The sequence below is a fragment of the Triticum aestivum genome, chromosome 2D (assembly GCF_018294505.1).
Source record: "Triticum aestivum cultivar Chinese Spring chromosome 2D, IWGSC CS RefSeq v2.1, whole genome shotgun sequence".
Taxonomy (NCBI): domain Eukaryota; kingdom Viridiplantae; phylum Streptophyta; class Magnoliopsida; order Poales; family Poaceae; genus Triticum; species Triticum aestivum.
In genome coordinates this window covers 69939720-69960601 of record NC_057799.1, presented here as the reverse complement: position 1 = coordinate 69960601, position 20882 = coordinate 69939720, and the positions used below count along the sequence as shown (strand labels likewise).

Genomic DNA, 20882 nt, shown 5'->3' with positions numbered 1-20882 from the left:
CTGGATCACCAGGAGCTGCTCCTCCAGCGAGCGGCCGGCGGTCGGCGAGATCTCGAAGCCGGCTTGCCTCTTCGCCTGGCGACGAGCTTTGATGGCCTGGTTGGCAGCAGTTGAGTAGCCAGGGAAGTACTCTGCGCGAAGAAGAAAAGAAAAGAAGAACCCCAAATCAGAAAAACAAGTCGAAGTAGCAGATGACAAGAGAGGATGAAGGGGCAGACGACTTACCGTCAACAAGATCCTCAATCTGGCCATAGCCGGAGACCAGAGTCTGCCTGGCCTCTGCCCAGCCGGCCGCCTCCGTCTCGAACTCGGCCTGGAGGGTGGCTTCGCGATCCTGCGCAGCCTTCAGCGCAGCCTTGTGGCCTTCTTCTTGGTCGGCCAGCTTCTTGACCAGGCGGTCGCGCTCCTGCACCAAGGCGGCAAGCTCCGCGTCCCTGGCACGAAGAGCAGTCTGGGACTCCCCCAGCTGTGCCCTCAGACTGGCGTTGGCCGCTGCAGAGATAGAAGAACAAGAAGAATGATGAGAAATCATCAAGGAAGATCCGAGCCGACTGCTCAGCAGTCGGCCCGAATCTTGGGGACTACACCCAGTGGGTGCGCTGACGCGCCCCCACATGAGATAAAGATCAAGTTACATACCTCGGCTTTCAGTGAGATCGGCGGTCTTCTGCATCAGCTCCCGAGCCTGGGAGTTGAAGGCGGCCGCTCGGAGGTTGTGATAGTCCTGCAAGATGGACAGAAGATCGACGTGAGAACGAAAGCAACGATGAGAAATCATCAAGGAAGATCCGAGCCGACTGCTCAGCAGTCAGCCCGAATCTCAGGGACTACACCCAGTGGGTGCGCTGACGCGCCCCCACGAGAGAAATCAAGAAGAAGATAAGAATACTAACCCGGATGGCAGCCCGCGTGGCGAGGAATTCGTCGGTGAACTGCCTCAGTGCCGCGGCTTGGCCCTGGAGCCGGGTCCGGACGTCTTGCGCAGCGATGTTCACCACGGCTGTCCCTCCGCCTGGCGTCCACCCTGAGGTAGCGCTGGCCGCCTCCGCGTCTCGGGCCGACGAGCTGGAGCCCACGGCCGGCCGTGGCTCCGACGCCGCTTTCTGCGGCTCCGACGCGGCCTTCCCTGCGCGCCGGCTTGGCGGAACCCGGACCGCCACCGCAGCTCCCGCGGCCGGCTCGCCTTCCGCCGACTGTGCGGGCGCAGGCTCAGTCTGGCCGCCTTGGGTCGCCCCATTCGGAGGAGTCGGCCCCGGCGCCTCCCTCAATAAGATGACGTCGTCGCCGCTTCCTCCCAGATCCGGCTGGTAACCACTGGCTCCCCCTGGCGAGGGATCCGCGCCCCCGGGCGCCATGGTGCGCAGGGGGGTGACCATCAAGGCCTCCCCTGCCGCCGCTTCGGCCTCGGCCTCTGCCTGGGCCTTGGCTGCGGCCTCGGCAAGCGCCTTCGCCGCCTCCTCCTCCCGAGCTGCCTGGGCGGCGGCTGCCCTCCGTGCCTCCGCCTCCCGCGCTTCCTGCTCCTCCCGCACCTCCCGCGCGTTCCTTTCCGTCGCCTCCAGGAGGGCGGCGCGGGGATCTACGCGGCGGGTGGTGCTCCCAGAGCCCCCTGGCGACTCGACAACGGAGCCGGCAGCCGCCCGCTCGAGTGACAGTGGAGCTCTGATCAAAGAAAAGAAGACAAAGGTTCAGAAAACCACCCAAAAAAAGAAAGAAGGAGAATACACAGAAAGAGAGAAAGCTTACGCTGACACAGCCTGCGGCTGCTTCACCACTCTGCGGAAGCGAGCCGCCTTCGCGGCCGCCTCTTCCCGCCTGGTGGCCGCCGCCCCACCCCTGGGCTTCTTCGACCGGCTACTGAACATGCCCTGGGTGGCGCGACGTTTCTGGCCTCTACCCCGAGCAGGCTGCGCGCCGGAGGAGCCCGCGCCGCGTCCGGAGGCCGGCTGACGGGGCGGGACGGCTTCGGCTTCATCCTCGTCCGGCCAGTCGTCGAAGGTCGCGGAGAACCCGGCGCCACCTGCTTTGCCGCCGGCTTGGCCGCCGGCCGGCTCGGTGGCATCCTCCATATGGACCGCCCCCAGATCGGGGTCCTCCTGGTCGTGCTCGGTCCGGTCGGGGACGAAGCGGCGCTCCACGTCCGCTCCGCCGGCCGGCCGAAGCAGAGGATTCTGTCAAAAAGCGAGCCGACTGAGTTAGAGTCGGCCCAGAGGAACTCGGCGACAAAGCTGAGAGAGAAAGAGAGAAAAAGAGAAGGGGAGCGTACCGTAGGCGGAGGATTGGCGCGGCTATATGGCTCCTTGCCGAATTGCCAGTCGTCGGGAAGCTGGCAGTTGGCGAGGTAGTTCACCATGTCGGCCGCGTCGGCCTGCGGCATCTCCTTGGTGCACATCCGGCTCGGATCGAGCTGGCCGCTCATCTGACAGATCAGATGAGGCCGGCTCTGGAGCGGGAGGACCCGGCGCGTGACAAACGCGGCCAGAAGGTCGGGCCCCGTCAGGCCCTCCGACTGGACCATCACCCGCAGGCGGGCGATGGCGGCGTTCCCTCCCTGCGATAGCGTCACCGCCCGGAAGGACCACTGGGGCAGCCTCCCCGCCGGTGGGCCGGCTACGTAAGCCGGCAGGTTGATGTAGTCGCCCCGGGGAGCGATGTTCCGCACGTAGAAGTATGATTTCTGCCACTTCTTCACTGATTGGATCAGCGTGATGACGGGGAAGGGGTTGTCGGCGCCCGATCTCCGCGACGCGATGAAGGCGCCAGTGTGGGCCGGCACGTCCTTGCTGCGCGTACCCAGTTTCGACTGGAAGAATTCCCCCCAGAGCTCGAGGGTGGGGAGGACGCCGAGATAGCCCTCGCACAGGGTGACGAAGGCCGACAACAGCACCACCGCGTTGGGGGTGAGGTGGTGCGCCTGGAGCTGATAGTAGTCCAGCCAGGAGCGGAAGAAGGCGCTCACTGGCAGTCCGAAGCCGCGCAGGAAGTGCGAGCGGAAGACCACCCGCTCGCCCTCCTGCGGCGCCGGCCTGACCTCCTTCTCCGGCGCGAGGCGGACCTCCACTTTGTCCGCGCTGGGCAGACGCCGGGTGTCGCGGAGGAAGTCGATGTGGTCGTTGTGGACGATGGAGCCATCCCAATCCCCGCCGAGCTGCTCTACGTGGGGAGGCATAGCGGAGGATGGCACGGCGGCAGAGGAGCGTGCGAAGGAAGAGCGCGGCGGCGAGGCGCTGTCGCAGGAACGAGCAAGGCGAGAAGACGAAGCGAGTAGGAGGAGCGTGCGAGGGTCTGCCGCCCTCCACCTCCCCCTACTTATAGCCTCACGCGGCCGAAGAGGCCGGACGTGGGGGGGAGACGTGGGATTAACTACGCTCACTCCCCACAACTCGCGTTTATTACGCATAAAGTGCGAGCCGAAACTGCCGCACGGAACGTGCGGGCGGTTTCGGGATACAAAGGATCCGCGCCTGGGCCGGGGCGCGGACGTGGCGGGCCCCCTCCCTGCGGCGACGTCCCGTCACGCGCGTGGGGTGGCAGGCTTTCCAGCCACGTGGCACGCCACGGCCCGAGGCCGGCCCGCGGCCCGGTGCACAAGCCCGCGGGTTCCCGCCTCCCGACTCCAGAAGAATTCGACTAAGGGCGGCGCGCCTGCACCAAGTCCGGCTCCTAGCTGCCGGCTTGTCACGATAGGAAGCTGACCGAGCTTCTCGAACCCCACTCCACCTCGAAGCCCAATCAGCTTCGGGGACTACTGTCGGGGTAAACGACCACGGGTAGCCTAACCGACTACCCCTGGTTCTTCAGAAGATTTATCAGGCCTTTGGGCCTTCAAGCACTCCAAGCATTTGGGCCGCCTTCCCCGGCCGGCTACCATTAAAGCCGACTCCCGGAAGGCGACCCAGCCTCACCGACTCCAAGAAGCCGGCCAAGAGAAACCCCGACTCCTAGAAGCCGGCCGAGACCACAACCGCCCCTACATAACGACGACCTGACGGGGCATGGCCACAGTGCGGCCCACGACCCCCGAAGCCCGAGGCAGGCATGGTTACAGGAGGCCGTACGGGAGGGATGTCTCCCGTGCGGCCGGGCACTGTAGCCACGCCAGCTACGACGTCATCCATGACCCACTCCTGCACGGCCCAAGGACTGCGGGCCCCTTCAGCCAGAGGGAGGCGTGAAGGCGGCCCGGCCTTTCCTAGTCGGCCAGGAGCATAGCCGGCCTCCAGAAGCCGGCGACTCCCTTCCTCGAAGCAGGAGTCCATTTAAGGAGACAAGACGAGGCGAGGCTACAGTGATAGCCCCCGACGCGGATCACTGTAGCCACGCTTACCTCGACAAAGCCCTCATCATCAGAGGCGCGGTTACAGTAAGCAGCCGCCGACAAGACCCTAGGCGGTGGGGCCGGCCTGCCGACCGAGTAGCCGGCAGCCGGCGGGACCCACCAGCCGGCGGGACCCAGCAGCCGGCGGAGGAGCCGGCAGGCGTAGACACTGACGGCTGGGGCCAGTTCCCAGTCGGATTACCATTGTACCCCGGGGGGGTAGGCCTATATAAACCCCCCGGAGCACCCATGCAAAGGGTGGGCACCTCTGCATGTTTGGCTTCCAAGCATAGCACACGCACAGACACCATAGATAGAGAGAAGCAAGAGGTAGCCTTGTTCTTCTTCTCCCTTGATCCCAACAGCTCTAGGAGCGATTGTAGCTACTCTTTATCGAGCTAGTGATCATGCGGAGACCCCGCAGAGCAGGACTAGGGGTGTTATCTCCTCGGAGAGCCCCGAACCTGGGTAAGATTCACCGGCGTGCATGTCTTCGCCTCATCCCGTTTCCAGGCACCGGCGACGTTTTATTGGCTCCCACAATGATAAGCCATCCTTTGGCATATGTCGCACCAACCACCCGACACAAAGTGCATCATCTAATTTCTTAGACCAATTCTTCTGGGACCTGTTGACAGTCTTTTGCAAAATTAGTTTTATTTCTCTATTGCTAAGTTCAACTTGACCACTAGACTGAGGATGATAGGGTGATGCAATTCTATGGTTAACGTCATACTTGGCAAGCATTTTACAGAAAGCACCATGAATAAAGTGTGAACCACCATCAGTCATTAAATATCTAGGGACTCCAAACCTTGGGAAAATAACTTCCTTAAGCATTTTAATAGAGGTGTTGTGATCAGCACTACTGGTTGGAATAGCTTCTACCCACTTAGTTACATAATCAACAACAACCAAAATATGTGTATACCCATTAGAGGAAGGAAAATGTCCCATGTAATCAAATCCCCAAACATCAAATGGTTCAACAGTAAGTGAATAATTCATAGACATTTGTTGATGCTTACTGATATTACCTATTCTTTGACATTCATCACAAGACAAGATGAACTTACGGGCATCCTTGAAGAGAGTAGGCCAATAAAATCCAGACTGCAATACCTTGTGAACAGTTCTGTCTCCAGCATGATGTCCTCCATAAGCTTCGGAGTGACATTTCCATAGGATTTGTCCCTATTCATGCTCAGGTACACAATGTCTAATAATACCATCTACTCCTTCTTTATAAAGATGTGGGTCATCCCAAAAGTAGTGTCTTAAATCATAAAAGAATTTTTTCTTTTGTTGGTATGTGAAGCTAGGTGGTAAATATTTAGCAACAATGTAATTAGCATAGTCAACATACCAAGGAGTGTTATGAGAAACAATTTATTGTAGCTAACTTCTCATCAGGAAAACTATCATCAATAGGTAGTGGGTCATCAAGCACATTTTCAAGCCTAGACAAGTTATCAGCTACGGGGTTCCCAGCTCCTTTTTTATCAGTGATATGTAAATCAAATTCTTGTAGCAAGAGAACCCATCGAATAAGTCTAGGTTTAGCATCTTTCTTTTCCATAAGATATTTTATAGCAGCATGATCGGTGTGAACAATTACTTTTGAATCAACAATGTAAGATCTAAATTTATCACAAGAAAACACCACTGCTAGGAATTCTTTTTTAGTAGTAGCATAATTTCGTTGAGCACTGTCTAGAGTTTTACTAGAATAATGAATTACATTCAATTTCTTATCAACTATTTGTCCTAGAACAACACCAACATCATAGTCACTAGCATCACACATAATTTCAAAAGGCAAGTTCCAGTCAGGTGGTTGAACAATAGGTGCAGAAATTAAGGCTCTATTGAGTGTTTCAAAGGCTTTTAAACAATCATCATAAAAAACAAAAGGAACATCCTTTTGCAAAATATTTGTGAGGGGCCTACAAATTTTAGAAAAGTCTTTGATAAATCTCCCATAGAAACCAGCATGCCCTAAGAAACTACGAGTAGCTTTGATATCTTTAGGACATGACATTTTCTCAATTACATCAACCTTAGCTTTGTCCACTTCAATACCTCTTTCAGAAATTTTATGGCCCAAAAAATACCTTCATTAACCATAAAGTGGCACTTCTCCCAATTCAAGACAAGATTTGTTTGCTCGCATCTCTGCTAAACTCGACCAAGATTGCTTAAACAATCATCAAAAGACTTCCCATAAACAGAAAAGTCATCCATGAAAACCTCAACAATCTTTTCACAAAAGTCAGAGAATATAGCAGTCATACATCTTTGAAAGGTAGCAGGTGCATTGCATAAACCAAAAGGCATACGTCTATAAGCATAAGTTCCAAAGGGACAAGTGAAAGTGGTCTTTTCTTGATTAGGTTGAGAAACAGGCATTTATGAAAACCAGAGTATCCATCAAGGAAGCAAAAATGTTTGTGCTTTGACAATCTTTCTTGCATTTGATCAATAAAAGGAAAAGGGTAATGATCTTTTATAGTTGCTTTGTTTAATTTTCTAAAATCAATTACCATTCTATAGCATGTAACAATTCTTTGTGGAATAAGTTCATTCTTATCATTAGGAACAATAGTAATACCTCCCTTCTTAGGGACACTGTGAACAAGACTTACCCATCTACTATCAGCTATAGGATAGATTATACCTGCTTCCAAAAGTTCTAATATTTCCATTCTTACCACTTCCTTCATCTTCGGATTTAACCGACGTTGGTGATCAACAACGGGTTTAGCACCAGGTTCCATATTAATCTTGTGATGACATAGAGTGGGACTAATGCCCTTTAAATCATCAAGAGTATATCCAATAGCAGCTCGGTGCTTCCTTAGAAGTTTCAATAATCTTTCTTCTTCATGTTCTGAAAGGTTAGCAGTAATAATAACAGGATATATCTTCTTTTCATCAAGATAAGCATATTTCAGGGTGTCTGGCAATTGTTTTAATTCAAACACAGGATCACCTTTAGGTGGAGGAGGACCTCCCAAAGTTTCAACAGGTAAATTGTGTTTAAGCAGAGGACGTTGTTCAAAGAAAATCTCATCTATTTCATTTCTTTCATGCATAAGTAAATCATTTTCATGGTCTAGCAGATATTGTTCTAAAGGATCAATAGGAGGCACATCAATAGAAGCAAGACCAATTATTTCATCCTTACTAGGCAATTCTTTTTATGAGGTTTTCTACTAAACCAGTAAAAGTTAAACTCATGAGACTCATCACCAAAGCTGACACCGACAGTTTGTTTCTTATAACCTATTTTAGCATTAACGGTGTTCAAGAAAGGTCTACCAAAGATAATGGGACAGAAGTCATCTTGTGGGGAACCAAGCACAAGAAAATCAGTAGGGTATTTTATTTTCCCACACAAGACTTCAACATCTCTAACAATCCCAATTGGTGAAATAGTATCTCTATTAGCAAGTTTAATAGTAACATCTATTTCTTCTATTTCTGCGGGTGCTATGTCGTTCATAATTTTTTGATATAAGGTAAAAGGAATATCACTCATGCTAGCACCTATGTCGCATAAACCATGATAACAGTGATCCCCTATTTTAACTGAGACAACGGGCATGCCAACAACGGGTCTATGATTATCTGTTTGATCAGGTTTGACAATTCTTGTAGCTTCATTACAGAAGTAAATAACATGCCCATCTACATTTCTTCCAGGAGAACCTTAACCATAGCAACACTAGGTTCTACTTTAATTTGTTCATCAGGTTTAGGTGTTCTAATATAACTTTTGCTAACCACAGTTGAAACTTTAGCATGTTCCTTTATCCTAATAGGGAAAGGTGGTTTCTCAATGTAAGCAGTAGGAACAACTGGATCAACATTATAAATAATAGTTTCCTCTTTAGCTAGTACCGGTTCTTTAATTTCTTCCTTAATAGGTGGGTGATATTTAAACCACTTCTCCTTAGGGAGATCAACATGAGTAGCAAATGATTCACAAAAGGAGGCTACTATCTCAGAGTCAAGTCCAAATTTAGTGCTAAACTTTTGAAAAGCATCGGTATTCATAAAAGATTTAACACAATCATACGCAAGCTTAATACCTGAGTCTTTACCTTTGTCGAGTTCCCATCTTCAGAGTTGTGTTTAATTCTTTCCAAAAGATCCCACCGGAATTCAATAGTCTTCTTCATAAAAGAACCAGAACAAGAAGTATCAAGCATGGATCGATCATTATGAGAAAGCCGAGCATAAAAATTATGGATTATAATTTATCTTGAGAGCTCATGATTGGGGCATGAATATAACATTGACTTAAGCCTCCCCCAAGCTAGAGCGATACTTTCTCCTTCACGAGGCCAAAAATATATATGTAATTCCGATCATTATGAACTAGATGCATAGGATAATTTTTTTTTGGTGAAACTCCAATTTCAATCGATTCCAATTCCAAGATCCAATATCATCGCATAGCCTATACCTTTCCAATGCTTTTCCCTTCAAAGATAAAGGGAAAACCTTCTTCATAACTTCATCTCCGGGTAAACTTGCAAGCTTAAACAATCCACAAATTTCTTCCACATATATCAAGTGCATATGAGGATGTTCTGTTCCATCTCCTGCATAAGGATTAGCTAGCAGTTGTTCTATCATATCCGAAGGAATTTCATATTCAATATTTTTAGTAGGTGCAGTAGGTTGAGGGGTAGATAATTGTGGTTCTGGTCGAGGTGAAGATACCCTGAACAAACCCCTCAAAGGATTGTTTTCCATAGTAACAAGAGACAATAAATTTCAGCACACTATATAAATGTTTCCTTACCAAAGGCGCTTCACTCCCCGGCAACGGCGCCAGAAAATAGCCTTGATGACCAACAAATATATGGGATCAATTGTAGCTCTTTTCAATAAGTAAGAGTGTCGAACCCAACGAGGAGCAGAAGGAAATGACAAGTGGTTTTCAGCAAGGTAATGTCTACAAGTGCTGAAATTGTAAGTAACAGAGTAGTTTGATAGCAAGATAATTTGTAACGAGCAAGTAACAATAGTAGTAAAAAAAGTGCAGCAAGATAGCCCAATCCTTTTTAGGCAAAGGACAGGCCAAAACGGTCTCTTATAGTAAGCAAAGTGTTCTAGAGGGTACACGGGAATTTCATCTAGTCACTTTCATCATGTTGATTCGATTCTTGTTTGCTACTTTGATAATTCGATATGAGGGTGGACCTGTGCTTAGTTGTTGTTCTTACTTGAACAAAACTCCTACTTATGATTAACCCCCTCGCAAGCATCCGCAACTACGAGAAAAGTATTAAGAATAAATTCTAACCATAGCATTAAACTTTTGGATCCAATTGGTCCCTTATGGAATAGCGCATAAACTAGGGTTTAAGCTTCTGTCACTCTCGCAACCCATCATCTAATAAATAATCCACAACGCGTTCCCTTAGGCCCAAATATGGTGAAGTGTCATGTATTAGACGTTCACATGACACCATTAAGGGAATCACAACATACATACTATCAAAATATCGAACACATATCAAGTTCACATGATTACTTGCAACATGATTTCTCCCGTGACCTCAAGAATAAAACTAACTACTCACAAATGATAACCATGCTCAAGATCAGAGGGGTATTAAATAGCATATTGGATCTGAACATATAATATTCCATCAAATAAGCCATATAGTAATCAACTACAAGATGTAATCAACACTACTAGTCACCCACAAGCACCAATCTATAGTTCCGGTACAAAGATTGAACACAAGAGATGAACTAGGGTTTGAGATGAGATGGTGGTGTTGAAGATGTTGATGGAGATTTCCCTCCCCAAGATGGGAAGTTGTTGGTGATGATGATTTCCCCCTCCGGGAGGGAAGTTCCCCTGGCGGAATCGCTCCGCCGGAGTGCAAAAGTGCTCCTGCCCAAGTTCCGCCTCGAGATGGCGGCGCTCCGTCCCGAAAGTCCTCTCCTTATTTTTATTCTAGGTCAAAAGGACTTATATACCAGAAGATGGGCACCGGAGGTGGACCGAGGAGAGCACAACCCACCAGGGCGCGCCTGGGCTCCCTGGCGCGCCCAGGTGGGTTGTGCCCACCTGGTGGGCCCCCTCTGGTACTTAGTGGCTCCAATATTCCTCATATATTCCATAAAAACTCTCCGTAAAATTTCAGCTTGTTTGGAGTTGTGTAGAATAGGTACCTTGACGTAGCTTTTCCAGGACCAGATTTCCAGCTGCCGGAATTCTCCCTCTTTGTGTGTTCTTTCCAAATTATGAGAGAAAAGGCATTAGAATTACTGCGAAAAGCATTATTATGCATAAAAACATCATAAATAACAGTAGGAAAACATGATGCAAAATGGACGTATCACTCACCTCGTGACATAAGGGGTAGCGAGGCACGTATTTGTATTGTTTCCGTTAAGGATAAAACAATGAGATTTATTCATATTGCTTGAGTTTATTTTGTCTACATCATGTCATCTTGCTTAAACCGTTATTCTGTTTGTCATGAACTTAATACCATAGATGCATGTTGGATAGCGGTCGATTGGTGGAGCAATAGTAGTAGATGCAGGCATGAGTCGGTGCTACTTGTCACGAACGTGATGCCTATATACGTGATCATTGCCATGAATAACATCATAACTATGCGATTTTCTATCAATTGCCCAATAGTAATTTGTCTACCCACCGTATGTTATTGTTTCGAGAGAGAAGCCTCTAGTGAAAACTATGGTCCTCGGGTCTACTTTAATCATATTACTAAAACCAAAAATACCTTCATGTAATTTATTTACTTTTACTTTACTTTACTTTTTATCTATCTACCATTACCAGATTTAATCATTGCAAGTAACGAGTTCAAGGGGATTGGCAACCCTCTTGCCCGTGTTGGGTGCAAGTATTTGCTTTTGTGTGTGTAGGTGCTGTTAATGAGATTTTGTGTGGTTCTCCTATTGGTTCGATAACGTTGGTTCCCACTGAGGGAAATACTTATCAGCTACTATATTGCTTCACCCTTCCTCTTTGGGGAAAATCCCAACGCAACTCACAAGTAGCACAAAACCTTTTGATCATCAAGCTATACTTATGAAAAATGAAAATATTAAAAGAAGTTTTGATGAAGTTGCTAAAGAAACACAAGATAATATTGACGATGATGATCCTAATAAAGAAGAACCCACTATTATGCATAAAAACTCCGTATAGGTAGTGGTAATGTTATTGGAAAAGGTGTTATTCAAGATTTCTTTACTTGTCCTGGCTCATCACCTATGATAGGGGGATTAATTTTTGCTAGAACTACTAGTCCCCCGGATGTCGTATCTTTGCTTATAGTTGAATTGGAAAGACAATTTATGCACATGCATCCTGCTATACAATGGGTATTCCTAGAATTTTCTAACATTCATGATCCTTATGCTAAGCACTTAGCCACCATACTTCTGGTCCATGAATTTGGTCACAATATGAGAGAGGCAAGAGAGATATTTGCTTACTATAGAATAAATAGTGAGTGCCCTTCTATAGAAGAAATTCTTTATGATCAAGAGGAGATACAAAAATTAAAATCAACAGACTATGCTGCTTGTAATGAGAATCTTAGAAAAAAGGTTTCTCCAACTATCTTAATTGATAAAATTTCCAAACATAATGATCAATTTGTTAAGAAAATCTTGGACTAGGTTGTGTGCTTAAAAAAGGTTAAGAGAATATCTCTATAGAATTTCGTGTGTGTAGGTGTTGTTAACGAGGATTTGCATGCTTCTCCTATTGGTTCGATAACCTTGGTTCTTACTGAGTTAAATACTTATGAGCTACTATATTGCTTCACCCTTCCTCTTCGGGGAAAAATCCTAACACAACTCACAAGTAGCATTCGTGTACAAACGGAGCCCTCTCCGTCGAGGTATTAGCGTTTCGAGCGGAAACCACAACCTACCATGCTCAACTCCCTTGTATTACATCATTTCAACCTCAAACTTTCTCATGTTCAATACACGTCATTGAATGTCTCATACTCAAAGTTAGCCACTTTTTGAGTTGGTTTCCTATTTTTGAAGCACTAACTGATATTCCCGACCATTAAAAAGTGCAAAACATTCTTCATTTTCAAATAATGTGCAAATGATCTCCGAAATGGATGAAACTTGGCATGGTGACTTCATAGGAACAATGTAGCGTGTGGTAAAATTTAAGTGTGTGACGGAAAAAAATTGTTGCACTTCGTGTACAGACTGAACCCTCAACGTCAAGTATTAGCTTTTCGAACGAAAACCACAGCCTACCACACACAACTCCATTCTTTTACATCATTTCAACCTCAAGTTTTTTTTCCATGTTTAATACACATCATTGGAAGTCCCATGCTCAATTTCGGCCACTTTTTGAGTTTGTTTGATATTTTCGATGCATTAACTCATTTTCTAGCCATTACAAAGGGCAAAACGCTTTTCGGTTCCAAATAACCTGCAAACGAGCTCGAAAATGGATGAAATTTGGCATGGTGTCTTCAAAGGACCACTGTAATGTGTGCTTAAAATTTGAGAGCATTACGAAAAAAAAACTTGATGCACTTCATGTACAAACTGAACCCTATCTGACTAAGTGTCAATGTTTCAAACGAAACCTACAACCTACCACACACAACTTCGTTCTTTTACATCATTTTAACCTCAAACTTTTTCTATGTTTAATACACACCATTGAAAGTCTCATGCGCGAACTTGGCCACTATTCGGGTTTAGTAAATATGATTTTTTTTCAAGCATTTTTCTTACTAGTTATATATGTGGTGGGCCCTCCAGTACGCCCGCCACTTCTAACTTGTGGAAATTCTGGAAAATTTTGGCACGGGTTAGCGAAAAAATTCTGTGGCGGGGAAACATTTTGCCCGCCGTTGGTGCATGACAAACCTGTGGTGTGTCACCCGCCACTACTGCTTTTAGCTCACGACTAAATTTGTAAAACTTTAGGAGTGGCGGGCACTTATATTTGCCTGCCATTGCTTTCCACGTAGCAGCGGTCGACACCATTTCTTACCCGCCACTGCTAGTTTTTGAAAAAAAAAATATGGCGGGTTACTTTCCTCGCCTGCCACAAATTTCAGCCACCTATAAGCCTTTTTCCAGTAGCGTTACATTTGGCATAGAAATATAAACTAATCTAAGCCCGCGAGGACACAGCCTCGTCAGACATATTTGAGTGGGTATCCTCTACGTCGGTTGGAGCGGTTGGGGCCGAGCGGTGACTGGTGCAGTGGGGAGTGGAGCGGCGACTGGTGCGGCCGCGACGATTTTGGCTTCTTCTTTGGCATAGAAGCGGGCGTCACCGCTGCTCATACTAGCCACCTTCTTCTGTGACACCCGCCGCAACCTTGGTTTGGGCCTTGTGACAGGCGGCGAGCGCCTCCTTCTCGTTTGCACATGGCATGATGGGAAGCACGCGACTCCAAGTTAATCCGCATGGAGTGAGGAGCGGTGAGTGCCTCCTCCTTGTTTGCTTCAGCGGCCACATGGGCGACGTGCGCCTCCTTCCCCTTGGTGTCTTCCTCTGAACGACGACGACATGAGCGCAACATTTGGTGGGAGGGCGGGTTGCTGTGAGGGTTGTTGTGGGGGCTGTCCGGGGAGGTACGGCCTCCCGAGCTTGCGCAACGGAGATGATGAGGATGTGGCGAGGGAAGGATCGTGGCGGCGACGCGGATGGGCGGGAATGGGAAATTGGGTGGCGCTAGGGTTTTTTGGGAGGGGGAGGGTGGTCGCCTGCCTAGTTTTATTTGGCTCTGAGCTGTTGGAATCCGAGGTGGCGGACGCCCGAACTTTTATAGACCACCCCTTCACATGGGGCTAGATTGAGAGATTTTGAACGTCCAGATCGATCCGACCCAATATGAAATCCGCGTCGGAGCCATAAAAATGGCTGAACCGTCGGGTCCAGACATACAGGGAAGAATGAGCTTCTGCGTTGGAGATGCTTTAGTGTAACTAAAAAATCTGGCAGTATTTCTTTCGTATAGATACTGCCTAGCTATACTAGGACAACATGTACCAGCGGGGGGATTTACCTCTGGTGAATGATCGGCTACCAATCCCCAAGCCACGTGCAAGCCCCAACTAGTAATTTTTTAGAGTCAAATCCCAAGTAGTTACTGCACACACACGATGCTTATGTTAGGTTAATCATTTGCTTTGCTCAGTCAAGTACACGTCGAGCCATGCATCGGAACTTGCTCAAGGAAATCAGATCAGCCCAGTGCCAATCATGCCCGTCTATTCTGTTCACGGCGATGTTCAAGTGTACGTACCACTGGTGGCGTTGCACCTGATATGCTGCCTCTTGGTACTTGGTCGGCTTGCTTAATTAAATCGCACAAACAGCACCACTGTTTGACCAGTTCGACGTAACCCCCTGTCCTAATTGCGGGCTTTTGGTTCGAACTCAAAAGTTTCCTTATATGGTCCCCCTCTCATGCTGTTAATTGACTAATCAGCTTCAATTTTCCAAATGGTACTGGAAAGTGAAGTACTTCCTCTATATCAAAATATAAAACGTTTTTCGACACTACCATAGTGAAGGCTGACATGTTTTTTGTCTATGAAAGAAAAACGTGTCGACATATATGTAGCGAATGAAGGCCTAGTTCTTTTGATGGCTTCTAAAATCTACAACTTATTTAGAGGTCGGACGGTCCAGCAGGGAGTGACTTAAGCCATAAACCACAAAAGGAATTGGGCCTCGGAAATTACCACGCCTTCGTCACCCTTAAGGGGCGGCACAAGCAACTACCGTAGCCACCACCGGTCCCGTCTACCTTCTCCTCCTCCGGTCTCCTCGTTGCCATCGGTTCGCCGATCGATGGTGGCGAATGTGCCTGCTCATCCTCGTTCGACACACTAGTTTTCTTTGTTTTCTTTTGTTCTTCTCCTTCTTTGACTATGTCCATTTTCAATGCCTTGACTAGATCTTGAAATTGTGTCATTGCAGAGGCTGGGTATAATTGGTACCATCTTGATATTATTATATTACCATTTGCTAAAATAGTATGGCAACAACTAAAGGATGTTCACGAAAATATGAGTATATTTTGGGGGTTTTGGGACTAAACCCGACAGTTTTATTGAGGAATTCACAATAGCGCCACTGCGACATCATTGATGATTTCATCATGATGTCACCATCAGTGCAATGACACCCCATCAAATGGAGCTGGATGTTTCACCTGTAGGGTGGTGTAGCGAGCGTTCACGCCATAGAATTCCCAAATTTTTAAATATACAATTAGCGAAAAACCTACAAACTGAAATGAGGCTTCAAAATTCCAAATGATTAAAGCCAGTCTTGGGAGCTATGATCCATTTGTGAGTACACACACTTTCCACTATTAAACTCCTGTTTCTCCCCACTTTATTCAAACCACAACTTGGTGGGACAAATGTGCATGCCACAAGTGGTCTTTCTCTACCTTTTTCTTAATGATGTTTTTTACTGAACTTGTCTTGCATACTTCGACAGTTCCTCCCTCTCTCTTTCTCTGTCTACAAACTTGAAATATATTTTTTCTTGGTTGTGTCTTGCACAGCACCTGTGTTGTTCTAATAGGAGGTCCAAAGTCAAAGTAGTGAAAAGGGCACCCCAAAACCCGGGCGACCCTATGAAATGGACAAGAACATGTGTCTTGTGAGCCGTGCTCGTTCCATCATAATTAGTACGCTCCGGTTTTGGTCGCTCTCGGCAGATTAACTAACTTAAACATTTCTGGTACAATCTTGTCATGCATAAATATACATATTGCATGCATGTGTGGAGCCTCCTTGCCCTCAGATTGTGCCCCAACCCCAGCCCCTTTTCATTTCTCTACTAGTTGAACATGCACCACCTTCTCCTCCTCACACCTTTTCAGATGTTGTCTAGCTAGGGCGCTTGACCAGCCTGACCGGCCTGGCCTGACCCCATCCTGCATTTCACAAACCAACATATGCCAAATTCACACACAAGAGAAGGAGAGAAGAGATGGGGTAGGGGAAGTCAAGGTCATGAGATAAGATCTCTCTTGTCATGCATGCAATCTACATCTACACACATGCTTATGTATAGTTGCACTCGTAGAAGCTAGGGCCTTAGATGCAAGAATTGCACCACCAGATGCAGCTTTCCATAAGAATCCAACTTCACCATTGTTCTCACGAGGGAGGGGAAGTCAAGGCTTTGTAAACTCCAAGAACATCCTTTTCAAGATGCTCCCAACTAAGAAGATTTAAACACCATATTCAGTGGATCAATCCATTTGTTTCATTACCATTCACAGATGTAATTTCCCCCTAAATTATTGTAATAGTACGATGATTTTGGTTTCAAAAGTCATACGCAATTAGATAATCGTGTTTAATTTCTCGAGGAAAAATTAGGTGGGTAAAAAGCAGTGCCGATCCACGTCAACGGTTCTTTTTCATCAGCCTCACATGGCACACACTTAACAGTCGGTTGCGAGTGCTGTTAATCGCACCATTACCTCGACGTTCCTTTCAGGTTAAGCTCCCCCCCCCTCTCTCTCTCTCTCTCTCTCTCTCTCTCAATGTCCTTTTTTGACCCCATAAAGCCATGGATTAGGCTCTAGAGAATGGCTCTAGAGAGACATGAAAGGGATAGTTCTCTTGTTTCCTGATTTAATATCGTCACTCCTTTCGATTTGTTCTGGTTTGAAGCTCGGCACCGGCACGCACATGCGCACTAATTCGTAGAATGTCCAGTAGGGATAAAGAATCAGCATAAATCCAATGGGTTTGTAGGGATAATGATCCTTGTCCAAGCATTTGTCTACCTCATGCAGGCAAAGCAAAGCTTCACTAGGGAAAAGGAGTCAAAGAGGGCCCTCCCCTCATGTGAGAGTCACTCAAGGTTGCATGCATGGAAACAAAGAAGCATAATTAACAGGAAGTGGTGGCATAAGAAAGAGTGCCTTGTACACATCTCACACTATTGTTTTATCTTGTTTTGAGGGCAAGCTAACCACTCCATTTGAATGTTTCTTGGTACATGCAAGAGGAGGCAAAATTTGATGGTTTAGAGTCTGAGTGGTCAAGACGCGTTAACTTTGACCGCTGATGATACACACAAGACTACTTAGATCGATGATATGGAAACCATACCGTTAGATTGATACGAGAAATACTTTCAAAAGATAAAAAATATGTACTTTTATTAAATTTATTATCTATGGAACCAATGGTTGAAGCGGCTAATGTTTTAGCGAAGACAAAGTTTTACTTACTTGTATGTTCGTGTCGAGAACATCACCAGCATATGTTGATGAACTTATTGTGGTTAATGTTTTAAAGCATCTCCAGCAGGCGCCAAAAAATGCCTCACACGCTAAAAACCATCGTTTTTGTGCGTCGGGGATAAAAAACAGCTAAAAGCGTTATCTCAGACGCTGTAAAATAGAGCGCGCACAAAAAACTTTAACACACGCGCTAAAAGCGTTATCCCAGCCTGCAAATTCTGGGTGCCAGATTGTGCGCGCCGCAAAATCTGGGCTGCTGCAGGTGGGGCCGCCGGATTGGGTGCCGTGTTTTTATGCATCTGAAAAACCTCTTCGTCACTCCCGCGCGCAAAAAGACTATTTTGATGCTGTAAAAGAATTATACCGCGCCAAGGCGAAGCGCGCCTGTTGGAGATGCTCATAGGGAAGACAAAGGGGCAACTTTCTCCTATGTTCATTCTAGTTTGCACGTATTGCGCAAGCAAGCACATGGACACATAAGAAAGCAAAGCCATATGGTCAGAGTGTAAAAAAGCACATAATTGTGTAGCATTTTGGCATGTATCATAATAGCTATTGTAGTACTAGTATCTTGGAGCATAGATTGCAAATTGTCTCTTTCAAAACAAATAGATTACAATTCTTCAAAAGGCTTGATGCATAGGTAGGCAAGCTCTCTTCTTTCCCTTCTTTTCTTGTCAGTGGCAGGCATCTTTACACCATCTTATTAGTTTGCAATACTTGGTACTCAGTAGTAAATCATCAAAGCATGCAAGGCAGTATGCCCAACAAACATAGATGCCACAACAAGCTATACATGTAGGGCCATATAATTGAAGAGTTTGTCTTGGCAGGGGCTTCAATCGGCTCTGGCTTCACAACTAGTGTGTCATATACTCATATGCTGGTTGATTAATTTGGAGTGGACTAGAATCATGACAAAGATAATCATATCTGAAAATGACACTAATTAATACTTAATTGCAAGGATTGTAGCATGCATAATACTATTCATAAATGAATTGTGTGCATGAAAACTAAGAGTAGAACATTCTAACTTCCAAGTGTTATTTTCTAGCAACACATACACAGACACATATATATAGCTATATGTTTGACTGGCACAACATTCTCCTCCTCATCTCTTTGGTCCTAAGGTTAGGGCACACAAATCCAAACACAAGGTGCATACATACAAACATGCAGTGAGCTTTCCATTCCATTCCCTCCTTTTACTCCTAGAATTAAACAAGTGTACTGCAGCGCATGCATGTCACTCCCCTCCCCTATCACGCCATCTCATCCACAGTGCTCTCACTCCTAGCTTCTCCCTCCTCCGAGCTCCCCATTTAAATACCACCCTGCCTCCCTCCATAGTGAGCACTACCCACACTACACACTAGAAGCTCACAGTCTCAGCAACCACCCCCTCAACCTCCTCAACCTAAGCTAGCTAGCTCACACCTCACAGCGCAAGCTAGGCTGGAGCAGTAGTATAGTAGCCAGCCAGCCTCACTTCACTTCAGTTCTGCCATGAGCATCCGCAGCAGCAGCGGCGGCAGCGGCGGCGGCCATGCCTCCCAGATGATGGCGTTCTCGGAGCATTCGCTGCCGAAGCCGATCGCCGGCCACCCGCAGCCGCAGCCGTCCCCGCCGTCGTCTCCGAGCGAGAGGCCGGCGCCGCGTGGCAGGCGGCGCGCGCAGGAGCCCGGGCGCTTCCTGGGCGTGCGCCGGCGGCCGTGGGGCCGGTACGCGGCGGAGATACGCGACCCGACCACCAAGGAGCGGCACTGGCTCGGCACCTTCGACACGGCGCAGGAGGCCGCCCTGGCCTACGACCGCGCCGCGCTCTCCATGAAGGGCGCGCAGGCGCGCACCAACTTCGTCTACGCGCACGCCGCCTACAACAACTACCCGCCCTTCCTCGCGCCGTTCCACGCGCAGCAGCAGCCCGCCGCCTACGCGTCCTCGACCATGCCGTACGCCGGCCAGCAGCACGCGGCGCCGCACATTGGCAGCTCGTACCACCACGGCCACGGCCACGGCGGCCTCGGCTACCACCAGCAGGGCCCGGGCGCCGGCGCGGGCGAGTGCTCCATGCCGGTGCCCAATGCCGCCGATCACGGCGCCAGCAGCCCGATGGACGTGCGCGGCAGCAGCGGCCACGACTTCCTCTTCCCCAGCGCCGACGACAACTCCGGGTACCTGAGCAGCGTGGTGCCGGAGAGCTGCCTCCGGCCCCGCGGCGGCGACCTGCAGGACGCGCGGCGCTACTCCGTGTCCGACGCCGACGCCTACGGGCTGGGCCTCCGGGAGGACGTGGACGACCTGGCGTCCATGGTGGCCGGCTTCTGGGGCGGCGCCGACGCGGCGTACGGCGGGTTCGCCCCCGCGAACGGCGGCGGCCACGACATGGTCGCCTCGTCGCAGGGCTCCGACAACGGCTACTCCCCCTTCAGCTTCCTCTCCCACTGAAACAACAAATGCACCAGCCAGCATTGCTCTCAGTGCTCTGCTGTGATCACCATCGATCGACCATAGCTAGGTAGTAGTGTTTGTTTGGAGAGTTGGATCGATCGATCAGTCACAGTACGTGGCAGCAGTAGAAGGTCGATCGACGAAGAAGAAGAGTGGCTTGTTTGGGTGCCCTAGCTTAGCGGATGCTCACATCCATGTACTTAGGCTCTTTCATTTAGCAGCACTATTACTACGTACCAGTACTAGTAACTTTTCATGCATGCACGAGTGACATGCTTAAGTTATCTCTCTCTCTAAACTTATTACAGTCTCTCTCTAATTAGTTAGTCCTGTGGAATTAAAGTGGCGGATCGAGAGTACTCGAGAGGCTCGAGAATGTAGTACGCAAACGCATACTGTTGTTGATCCTTGAAAGTTTCAGTTTTGGATTGTAGTTTTGTTGGATTCAGATAGGCCGGCCGGAGGAACATGTCAAGTACGTACTCTCCTACGTACTTACCTGAAGGGAGAAGATAAGGGGAATAGTACACGGACCACGTACTAATGTGGTACTACGCCTTGACAGTTCAACGGAAAGGTAGATGTTCACGGACAAGTGTCAAGCAGGCGACCTCCTTTTTTTTCTTGGGTCGCCAGGTACTTGGTGCTGATTCTAGGGTACGTCACGGTCAGACCCATCCATCAGAGGGCCATGCACAAAATGTATCCTCTTCTATGCTGGTGCAGGGCTTATATATAAACCCTTTCATTTCCTCCGTAGCTTGCTTGGATTTGTTGGATCGGAAATGTTCTTATTAATCAATAGCAATACAGTACAGTACAAAATG

At 48.0% G+C, this 20882-nt stretch overlaps 1 protein-coding gene across 1 annotated transcript; it reads left to right on the top strand.

The window, feature by feature from the left end:
• Nucleotides 1–18976: 18976 nt before the first annotated feature.
• Nucleotides 18977–20437, top strand: LOC123048754 (ethylene-responsive transcription factor FZP). Its single transcript, XM_044471793.1, has one exon. The coding sequence runs from the start codon at nt 19111–19113 to the stop codon at nt 20050–20052; it is 942 nt and encodes a 313-aa protein (XP_044327728.1). The 5' UTR covers nt 18977–19110; the 3' UTR covers nt 20053–20437.
• Nucleotides 20438–20882: the final 445 nt, after the last annotated feature.

Excerpts from the sequence above, each read along its gene's own strand:
- LOC123048754 (XM_044471793.1), top strand. The coding sequence starts at position 19,111 with ATGAGCATCCGCAGCAGCAGCGGCGGCAGCGGCGGCGGCCATGCCTCC.